This window comes from Ascidia mentula, chromosome 5 (assembly GCF_947561715.1).
Source record: "Ascidia mentula chromosome 5, kaAscMent1.1, whole genome shotgun sequence".
Lineage (NCBI taxonomy): Eukaryota > Metazoa > Chordata > Ascidiacea > Phlebobranchia > Ascidiidae > Ascidia > Ascidia mentula.
The window spans coordinates 32645-42158 of NC_138570.1; the positions used below are offsets into that span (position 1 = coordinate 32645).

General features: G+C 37.7%; 3 protein-coding genes across 7 annotated transcripts; 2 read left to right on the forward strand and 1 right to left on the reverse strand.

Annotated features, from left to right (window-relative positions):
• Nucleotides 1-22: 22 nt before the first annotated feature.
• Nucleotides 23-2523, forward strand: LOC145902412 (protein STPG3-like). Of its 2 annotated transcripts, none has more exons than XM_082990362.1 (10): nucleotides 23-90; nucleotides 255-456; nucleotides 509-606; nucleotides 657-736; nucleotides 820-876; nucleotides 936-994; nucleotides 1123-1266; nucleotides 1321-1488; nucleotides 2010-2165; nucleotides 2218-2523. In XM_082990362.1, exons 2-10 carry the CDS (start codon nucleotides 276-278, stop codon nucleotides 2349-2351), a joined length of 1077 nt encoding a protein of 358 aa, XP_082846488.1. In that variant the 5' UTR covers nucleotides 23-90; nucleotides 255-275; the 3' UTR covers nucleotides 2352-2523. The 2 variants fall into 2 exon arrangements, with proteins under 2 accessions (XP_082846488.1, XP_082846489.1); XM_082990363.1 differs by having other exon boundaries at nucleotides 939-994.
• LOC145902413 (uncharacterized) lies at nucleotides 2464-5067 on the reverse strand. 2 transcript variants are annotated; one of them, XM_082990365.1, is made up of 8 exons: nucleotides 4941-5067; nucleotides 4647-4706; nucleotides 4505-4567; nucleotides 4283-4366; nucleotides 4103-4186; nucleotides 3816-3965; nucleotides 3167-3244; nucleotides 2464-2579 (listed from the first exon to the last, which is right to left on the reverse strand). In XM_082990365.1, exons 1-8 carry the CDS (start codon nucleotides 4969-4971, stop codon nucleotides 2545-2547), a joined length of 585 nt encoding a protein of 194 aa, XP_082846491.1. In that variant the 5' UTR covers nucleotides 4972-5067; the 3' UTR covers nucleotides 2464-2544. The 2 variants fall into 2 exon arrangements, with proteins under 2 accessions (XP_082846491.1, XP_082846490.1); XM_082990364.1 differs by having other exon boundaries at nucleotides 4262-4366.
• Nucleotides 5068-7567: 2500 nt separating this feature from the next.
• On the forward strand, nucleotides 7568-9461 carry LOC145903276 (BRCA2 and CDKN1A-interacting protein-like). Of its 3 annotated transcripts, none has more exons than XM_082991347.1 (9): nucleotides 7568-7732; nucleotides 7789-7844; nucleotides 7899-8037; nucleotides 8109-8220; nucleotides 8306-8451; nucleotides 8505-8684; nucleotides 8741-8824; nucleotides 8878-9009; nucleotides 9143-9461. In XM_082991347.1, exons 4-9 carry the CDS (start codon nucleotides 8124-8126, stop codon nucleotides 9323-9325), a joined length of 822 nt encoding a protein of 273 aa, XP_082847473.1. In that variant the 5' UTR covers nucleotides 7568-7732; nucleotides 7789-7844; nucleotides 7899-8037; nucleotides 8109-8123; the 3' UTR covers nucleotides 9326-9461. The 3 variants fall into 3 exon arrangements, with proteins under 3 accessions (XP_082847473.1, XP_082847472.1, XP_082847471.1); XM_082991346.1 differs by having other exon boundaries at nucleotides 7930-8037; nucleotides 8878-9027; nucleotides 9143-9452; XM_082991345.1 differs by having other exon boundaries at nucleotides 8878-9027; nucleotides 9143-9451.
• Nucleotides 9462-9514: the final 53 nt, after the last annotated feature.

The following is a 9514-nucleotide window of genomic DNA, read 5'->3' on the forward strand; positions in this document are numbered from 1 at the left end:
GTGACTGCGCCCCTTGGTAACGTTTACGCCGCGGAAAGATGATTGTTTTTGTTTGCGTGCGGAATTCATTTCTTAACTTTCTGTCACACAGTACGTTGTTTATTATATTTTTTGTGTGGCGAAGGTTAAGTTAAAATGTGTTTGTTTGGTTATTAAACGACTTATTTGACATCATTTTTTGCAATTTATTTGGAAACATACACAGATATTTTGCCAAGCATCACTAAAAAAATGTTGTATTTTTTGTTTTTTAGTTAAATTTAACATTGTAAAACATGGATATGCCTCCATTAGTGGACGTTGATATTGACACAGAAGAAAATCGACAGCTTCTCCAGGCAATACAACAAGGAGATCTTTTGTCCAATTTAACTGATTCTTCAGTTATTCAAATTAATCCAAGAGTGGAAAATATTATTGAAGCTGAACTTACATCCCATGATGGCGCTGATAGTGGTATGTTGAGTTAACACATCTACATTCCATGTTTTAATCTTTTTTGTGAAAGGCATTGATGTGAAAAATGAAAGTCCATTTACAAAGCCTCTTCCTTTGACTGAGGAAAGAATAAAATCTGATGAGAATATTCCTCAAACCACATCAAGGGTATAGAAAGCAAAACAATGTTGGCATAAATATTAATTGTTTCACTGCAGGTTTCAGGCTACAAACCTAAATCTCCATGTTTTCATCCAGATCCAAGTTACAAGCGGTGGATATCACCCCACACTACAAGGCAATTTTAAAATACAGTGTACACAAAAACATATTGAAAAAGTTGCTTCTGTAAAGTTGTGTTCAAGAATGCATTTTTTACAGACAATTTGACCCAGGCACACAACAACGTATAATGAGGATGGCAACCGTATCAGCCAGGTAACAAATTGTGTTTTTATATTCATGTTTTTTTGAGTAAACAGTAACTTTTTTGGCAGAAGGAGGCCAAGTTCTCTTTTCAGTGATGAAGGTCTGAGGCTGCCCCATAAACTTATTAGTAAGTAAAACTGTTTATTAATATTATTAAGCGATGCATGCCAACACTTATTGCACAACGGTTGGTTGAAAGCCCTATTCAAGTGGTATGAAAAGAAATACAATAAAATGTAATGTAATGAACGACAGCATGGCATGATGCAATGGAAAGCAGACCACCGTTGAGAATTGATATGTCTGGTCCAAGTCCAACCACTTACTCCCCAAGAAATAAACCTTTATATGAAACCAATGCTCCTGCCTATTCATTTGGAAGAAAAGAATCTGAAAAAGGTAAGAAAATGTTATTGTGATTCTCCCACATAAATTAATCAAGTACTCACGTAGAGGGGAGTGGACAAAAGGCCTGGTCCAAATTATGGTTTCGGTCACATAGCCCTTTCACATACAAAACCAACTATGAAATGAGATGGCCAACAGCTCCACATTACCATCAAAATTCATTGCTTGGTCCAAAACAAGCAAGTCGTCCAGGTTTTCCAAGCCACAGCATTGGTTAGTGCAGTGTTTCTCAAACTTTTTCCAATCACGTACCGCTCATTTGTTTTTTAATACACTGCATACCACCGTATTACTATACCATAACTCTTATGACATAACACCAATGAATAACAATTTAGCCAATATCACCAGTTGCTTGGATTTCTTTATTGTGCATTTGTGATGCAATAGTATCAACGTGAAATTGTTGCACAGTTGAATACACGATGTCAGAATTACTTCAACAGTGCAACAATTTCACGTTGATACTATTTCGTCACAAATACACAATAAAGAAAACCGACATCATGTATTTGCAGCGGTTTTGGCCTTTGCAAAGTGCGGCAAATTGTATAGAGTAGACTAAACCGCGTACCACTTGAAAAGCTCTCGCGTACCACAGTTTGAGAACCACTGGTGGATGATTCATTGAGTTTTTTTGCAAAATATCATGCTGAATGTAGTTGTTGCTTTGTAGGCTACGTTATGTTTTAATTGTTTTGTCTCCAAAATCTGTCGTCTGTTGATTCTTACAGGTGTTCGCCATAACTTACAGCTTGTTGCAAAAGAAAAAGTAAATATTCCTGCATCAAATCAGTACGAGCCCGAGTTAGCTCACAGACATGTTACCCACCGGGCTCCAGCTTTTTCAATGGGATGTAAATTGCCCAACAAGATATGGGTTAAATCACGTAAGTTTTAGTTTTACATGTCCTGCATGGATAACTTGTGTTACTTCAACAGCAAATGTTCCCGCACCTAATGTATACAACCCGAAATCCTCCCTTCGTTCTGTTCGTCCATCCCATCCCGCCTTCACAATGTGCGTGGAAAGAAGATTTAAGCGACATGACGTTGGCCCTTTCGCAACTTTGTAACGCCGTGTATCTATGCTCTGAACTGCTATGCAAAACAATGCCTGAAAGATTTACCGCATTCAGTGTTTTCGCGTTGAGATTATTACGTACAGAACACCCATTGACCACTGTGACATATTTTTGTGGCTTTATTGCATTGAATTTTTACAAATGATTATAACTTGAAGCGTTGCTCGAAGTCCAGTGCTTCCTTTCATAATCCCGGAATTTTGGCCACTGGCTCAATACCTGGATGGTATAAAGGTAACCATTAACAAGAACAGTAAATAGCATCTTCGAAAATAATTTTAAACTTTTTTCCTTGTTTTCAAAGATATAACGGCAATGTTAAAAGCAAGAAATAGGTTTTTGTGTTGGTAAAATGATAAGAAATGAAATACAAAATATTTTTGTCATCAGTCATATCTACAAGCGCTTTCTAAATGTTACTTTATGTTTAAACCAGGGAACCCCATTCTTTATGACCACGGCTTGGCAAATGACAACACCACGTGACAGTTACTGTGGTTGAAATAGGTTTTAATTCGTTTGGTTTCCGTTAAATTTTAAGTACGGTACCACGTCACAATGTCGTTTGTCATATAACAAGTCTATAAAGTGCTGCTTTAATTGTTCATGTTTCATGGGAATTTGGAAGTAAAGTCAATCACGTGACACACACTGAAGTTGGCGCGAAATCCCCCTAACCACGGTTTTGGGTCCCCCTGGTTTGACATTTCCAAATTATGTCATTTATTTGCGATCTGGTTTACAAATGCCCCGCAGTCTGGGTTGAGGAAGTCTGGTTTAAATTATGATTAATGTTGTTGCTGTACCTTCCATACCAGAACCGCTTGCATCTTGTTCAATGCAGTCTTCGTCATCCTGGGCAGATGGACAAGGTTTCCTCTCACCTTAATTTAATATTATCCCTTTAATCACGAAGCAAATTTAATGGCACGGTAGGATTGGGCGTCACACACGCTCAGTTCATGTATTCAAAATCTCGTCCCATTAAAAAAGTTCTAGTTAGTGCATGTTTTTATGCTTCCATGATTTAATCAATGTCAACGTTTAATATGATAGTCCGTATAGATGTATGGATCATTTACGTTCCGGTGCAGCACCTGTTGTGATAACCAAACGATAAACACAACACAGGAATAACAACAATAATTACATGTTGTGATTAATGAATAAAAACTGAATCAATTTAAAAAACCAAAGGCCCCTGGCAGGCTGTCGATCGCTCACCGCATCACCTACATGTTGGTCACAATATCAAATTATAAGTGTGCGCGGAATTTGCCCCCGTTTCCTCATAGAATTTATAAAAGTTTATACGAGAAATAATCTCATGGTCAGGGAAAAGTTAAAATGCACGAATTCGTTCCCCGCAAACTTTGGGAGCCTCTCTGAATCACTCAAGCGTTACAACTGCTTTCACCAAGATAAATTTTTGCAAACTGATAAAAAATGACATACCCGAAGCTGTCTGGTCTCCACTAAACTCACCAGAACCGAAGCCAGAACCAGATCCGGAACCGGAACCGGAACCGGAACCAGATCCGGAACCAGTTTGTTTTTGGGAAAACTCCTCATCATCGATTGGTAGATTCTCCTTGTTTTCTTCACCTGAAAGCAATAAACAAAAATAAACAACACATTTTCTAGAAGGGAATCGATTTTTTTGCCAGAACGTGGATAATTTGTTCATAGTGATGGAACCGCCAGGTTTGTTGTCAAAAAAGTAAATTGAAAGTAATGGAAACCTTTTCTGTCTCCACTGCATTTTCCCGAACCCGAACCTGATCCCGAACCAGATCCCGAACCACTCATAATGCAGTCATCTTCATCTGATAATTAAACTAAAATTTAACCACAAACTTCACTCTTCCTCGGAAATGTTTAAACATAATTTTGTGATTTACTCAGCGGTAATCGTTTCCCACCTGCTCCTGTGCTCCCTTCAGTGCTTATGCTTCCTTCTATACACTCCTCGTCGTCTGGAGCCAGAGAGCAAGGTTTAACATTTTCTGCCAGGGAAAAAATATTGCATTCACATTGGGTAAAAGACGAATATGGCCGAACTACAAAAAAGCTGGATAAAAGTGGGAAACCGAATTTTTTCAAGATGAGAAATCACTGAATTAACACACACAATATTAACGTACTGTTGAGACCATTCATTCCACATCCACTTTCACCGCTTCCACAGCCCGAAGGTACTGGAAGATCTCGATAGAAAAATACATTTAGATAGAACCCTGTCCAAGACTGAAAACTATTAAGATAGCATAAAGACAAGTGCCTTACCTCTTTCTTGTGGTATTATAATGTGTACCAAGGTGACAGGCGCTGCTTCGCAAATGGTTACTAAATAAAAATACATCATACTAGTGTTACGTTTGCCAGGAATCTTCCTGGGAGTTTTTTTTGGGGGGGGGGGCTGAATCTTTATAGGTTTGGTTTTTTAATAAACCGCACTACATTTATATTAGAAACTGGTTGGAGAAAGAGTTGCCGACAACGAAAATGATTAAGAACCACTACTTTAAATTAACAATTATTTACGCAAAAATACAAACATTACGAAGTTTATCTACTAACCTGCGAGACAAAACAGAACAAGAGGTTTCATTTTTATTCAATTCTGTAGAACCTTGTACTAACAAGTTTGGACTCGACTCTGCAGTATGCGTCAGAGAGAACTTGTTATTCTCAATTCTCTTCCGGTTTGGTCCCAATTACTTTCAATTGCTCTTCCAACTTAACTCGGCGACTTTTTTCAAAGACATGTTCAATGTTTAAATTTACATGCAAATATTCTGTACCAGGCAATCCCTGTTGCTAAATGTGCCCCATGTTAAAATCCAAACCTACGTTTGGTGGGGGGCGAATGAATATTAGTGTTTTACAGATTGTTGAAATATTGGTGCGGTGGTAAACCGGTTTCAACTCAAGCCACAATGGAAACATAAGACAAATATACATACTGCAAATTACGTGTGTATGTTGGAACATTAGAACGGTTTAGTAACATTTTCTTCAAATACATTGAAAACATTAAACTTGGTGAACAAAAACTTCGCCTAAATGTCGTGATTTAGCCCCAGACATTCCTCGTCATCAATGGAGAATTTACAAGGCTTCATAGAAATCGTACTCCCGGACTTTAACATTTTGACGTCTAAAAAATATAAATTCATAGCTAGAAAAACAAAAAATAAACGAAGATTAATATTTTCTCTTATTTTTGTAACCAAAAGCGTGCAATATTGTGTATAAAAGTCGAATATCACATGTCCTACTTACGCAAAGATGTCCCATATTTGGTGGAGCGGTTTTTTTCTAATTCTCCATCCTGCACACCTATTGCTCTTTTCCTCACATTTGCTTTGGCTCTAATTCTAATGTCATAAAATGTGATGACGCTTGTTAAATCTTTAACAATCCCGCTTCCTCCAAAATCCTTAGCAATCCCGCTCCCTCCAAAATCATCAGCAATCCCGCTCCCTCCAAAATCATCAGCAATCCCGCTCCCTCCAAAATCATCAGCAATCCCGCTCCCTCCAAAATCCTTAGCAATCCCGCTCCCTCCAAAATCCTTAGCAATCCCGCTCCCTCCAAAATAATCAGCAATCCCGTTCCCTCCAAAATTATCAGCAATCCCGCTCCCTCCAAAATCATCAGCAGTCCCGCTCCCTCCAAAATCATCAGCAGTCTTGCTCCCTCCAAAAGCATCAGCAGTCCGGCTCCCTCCAAAAGCATCAGCAGTCCCGCTCCCTCCAAAAGCATCAACAGTCCCGCTCCCTCCAAAAGCATCAACAGTCCCGCTCCCTCCAAAAGCATCAACAGTCCCGCTTCTAACGTTCCCTCCAAAATCCTCAGCAATCCCGCTTTCTCCCGAACAATTTTCTCCGTCCAATCCCCGACCGCAAGGAGTAGAAAAAGATTTTAAATCTATAAGATGGCAAATTTGTTGAAACAACTTTTACAGACTAGCATACAATGATAAAACTAAACTCCTTACTGTTAAGTTGCCATGACAACTCTAAACACCCCTGAGGATCAACTTGGCATGGTAACTTCCTAGTTGACAAATCTACATACACATGTACAATGTTAACTGTGGGCAAGGGAGTTCAAAAGTATTCAACCAACCTTCGCCGTTGCGATTTGTTCTGATGCGCTCAAGCAAACCCATTGATATATTTGTGGGCTGCAACATCACCTTTAAGCTAACCAAGAAACAAACCACACCTAAAACGTAATATGATTGATTTCTTGAAATAAATCATGACATTTTCTAACTAACCTGTCAGCAGAAAGAAAGCACCGCGGCAAAAGTGTGCCATATTTTACGGGAACAAAAATACAAATTTGCAATAAGACTGCACACTCCTGGCTGAAATCACGTGAAAGGCTGCATAAACTTTAAGTTGGACGAGCAAATGTGTGAAGGTAAAACGACAGCACCTGACAACTACATTTAACTTCAAAGAAACGGAAAACGTTACTTGCCTGAAGCGTCCCGGATTTACAATTAAATTGCGTCTCAAAAAATTGTTTTCAAGATGCCTGAATTTCGACGCTTGGTAATTCATTGCTTCAATACTAATTACAAGCGTACAGTGTAGGCCTACTATTACCTAATATTACAAAGAAATCAATTGATATAAATCGAGCGCAACGTTACACTTATTAAAAGTTGGGAATTGGTTAAAATGATGTTTTGAGCAGCGAAATGATCAAGTAGTTTTGTCGTCGTAACAATATGATTTTCTAGTTTCGAACACAAAATAAATCATTTTATTTTGACTACGACAAAAAAAATTGCAGAAAGTATAATTAGATGGGCACCATATAAACTATGGGGCACCGACGTTTTGTGAGCGAAACGAAATTAAAATTGGCCCAATTTGATGACCCAAATAAGAGGCTCTTAGAACTTTACAAACCTTTCAAGCGCAATAGAAAGTGCAAGTTATGACGAAGCAATACACAATGAACTCGTTTACGATAATTGTGGCAAACTTTCTCCAATTATAGTGTGGAAAATTACGAACTGGCTGCTCCTCAGATGAAGGAATTGTTAGCTGTTAGAATAAAACAAAAAGTGGTTGTGGTGCTGAATATTTCGCACAAGTACAAAAAAATATTTATTTTTGCTTGAATCGTTCTGTGTCATGCTTTACTGAACTCACGTGAATCTAGAGTAGTTTGCTCAACTTTGCTGTGCCAACTCGTTTTCTGAACTTGGGTGTCGGTAAATGTGCAGAAAATTAATTTTATTAAAGACCAAATGCCACAAACCAAAATAAAAACTAAAGTCCAAATTCCAAAGGCTTCAAAAAAGAAATCCAGCACGAATAAAAGACCCAACCTTAAGAAGAAAGGGGGTAAAGTACATTTGCTGGCTCAGTTAGTTGTACAAAATAACCCGAATGTTTTGTAGGTCGTGTAATTGCTCCGAAGAAGTCCAAGCTTGTTGAAAAAAACAAGTTAAAGAAAGTAAGATATTTATTTCAAAACTTTTGTGATGTTATAAATTCTTGTTTTATTAAGACATTAACCCAGAATATCAACAAACAAATAGAAAAGGAAGTGGTTCTTCAGGCAGGAAAAAATAACGTTGGTCTGGCTTTAATTAATACCAAAGAAAACGACAAGAAGAAGAAAAAGTGAATACTTGGCCCCCAAAAATGTATGAGCTTATTGTGGAACTAAATGCTACAAAATTACTTTGGACAAAAACAATTCCTGTTGATTTTACAGATTTGCTTTGTGAGCATGTCTGGCAGGAAAGCAGCCAAACACGAGGATGGCAGTGATGAGGTAGAAATGAATCTGCAAGATAAGGAAGAAGAAATTAATGTGGATTTTGAAGGTTTTGATTAAACAAGTGTTGTGTTTTAATCTAGCACACATTTACTAGTTATGTTGTTCGGGTTTGTAAGTGTATTTTTTGGCAGGCTTTAACCTCTGCGACCAAGACTATTCTGGCATTAAGCAACTTCTCACACAGCTATTCACCACCTCTTGTGAATTAAACCTTTCTAAGTTAAGCGATGCACTAATATCACAAAACTTTATTGGGACTGTTCTCAAACAAGGAGAGGTAATAATTTTTCCTCTTAATGTATAGCAAATAATACACAAAATTTATCATAGATATCACCAGTTGATGATGGCAGCCACAATGGAATGGACGTTGATGATGTTTTTGCCTTGGTAACTTGTTATTCTCTGACAAGACCAAAAGATGAAGTTTGTGATGCACTTTATAAATACTTGGCAAAAAAATGTGAAGATAGTAAATGTTCGAAGGAAACCAAGGACCTGTTTAATGAGGTTGTATTGAAATGGTGTGTGTTTGTGTACATGTCAAGACCTTACTGTATGTTAAGATCCTGGAGAGTGGAAGAGATGACAGAAGCACAAACTGCCTGGGATTAATATTCAATGAACGTTTTATCAACATCCCACCACAGGTAGTATTTGATTTTACTTTTTTATGTCATAATTTTATTGTATTTTTATTAAGGCTTCACTACCAATGTTTTTCAAAATGTTGGATGAAATTTCTGAAGCGAGAAACAAAAATCATCAGTCACATTTTGATTTCACTCATTTTATCTTAATCTCTAAAACTTACAATATCACAATGGAACTAGGAGTCAACAACAGCATAAAGGCAAGCTTCTGTGTAAAAGTTTAAAAGCAATAGTTCTTTAACAATGTTCCACTGTTTGTTGAAGCTTTTAATGAATCATAGTTTGTATCAAAATCAACTTTATCGTTGTGTTTAGCCAAACATTGCAGACGATTTGTATCAAAACGCAGAGGAGGAAATATTCGCTGAGCATTCTATAGCAAGTTTCGACTTCAATCTCCAATGTGATGACGTCACAAAAAAGCGCCGCGTTCTCTCACTGAACCGTGACGGCTTGGAAAAAGCGATATCAAATTTGGAGAAACATTTGAAAACTTAACTTTTTCGATTAAATATTTGCAAAATAAAATGTGTGTCCGTATTTCATGAAAATCTGCTACATTGCGGAATCTTAAAACTTTTTCACGATTGTGTCATCGATCGTGGTGAAGAAGCAGATGTGAAGCAAGCGTGGTTGTGCGTAATGCATGGGTCGGGTTACAACCGACATCTGCCTTGCAGGATCTGT

Coding starts and splice junctions, on each gene's coding strand:
- LOC145902412 (XM_082990362.1), top strand. CDS start 276: ATGGATATGCCTCCATTAGTGGACGTTGATATTGACACAGAAGAAAAT. Junction 457..508: donor CCATGATGGCGCTGATAGTG/GTATGTTGAGTT, acceptor TTTTTGTGAAAG/GCATTGATGTGAAAAATGAA. Junction 995..1,122: donor GCTGCCCCATAAACTTATTA/GTAAGTAAAACT, acceptor AATGAACGACAG/CATGGCATGATGCAATGGAA.
- LOC145902413 (XM_082990364.1), bottom strand. CDS start 4,971: ATGAAACCTCTTGTTCTGTTTTGTCTCGCAG. Junction 4,187..4,261: donor TGGGAAACGATTACCGCTGA/GTAAATCACAAA, acceptor TTTAATTATCAG/ATGAAGATGACTGCATTATG. Junction 3,966..4,102: donor ATGCAGTGGAGACAGAAAAG/GTTTCCATTACT, acceptor TATTGCTTTCAG/GTGAAGAAAACAAGGAGAAT.
- LOC145903276 (XM_082991346.1), top strand. CDS start 8,124: ATGTCTGGCAGGAAAGCAGCCAAACACGAGGATGGCAGTGATGAGGTA. Junction 8,452..8,504: donor CTGTTCTCAAACAAGGAGAG/GTAATAATTTTT, acceptor AATTTATCATAG/ATATCACCAGTTGATGATGG. Junction 8,685..8,740: donor CCAAGGACCTGTTTAATGAG/GTTGTATTGAAA, acceptor CTGTATGTTAAG/ATCCTGGAGAGTGGAAGAGA.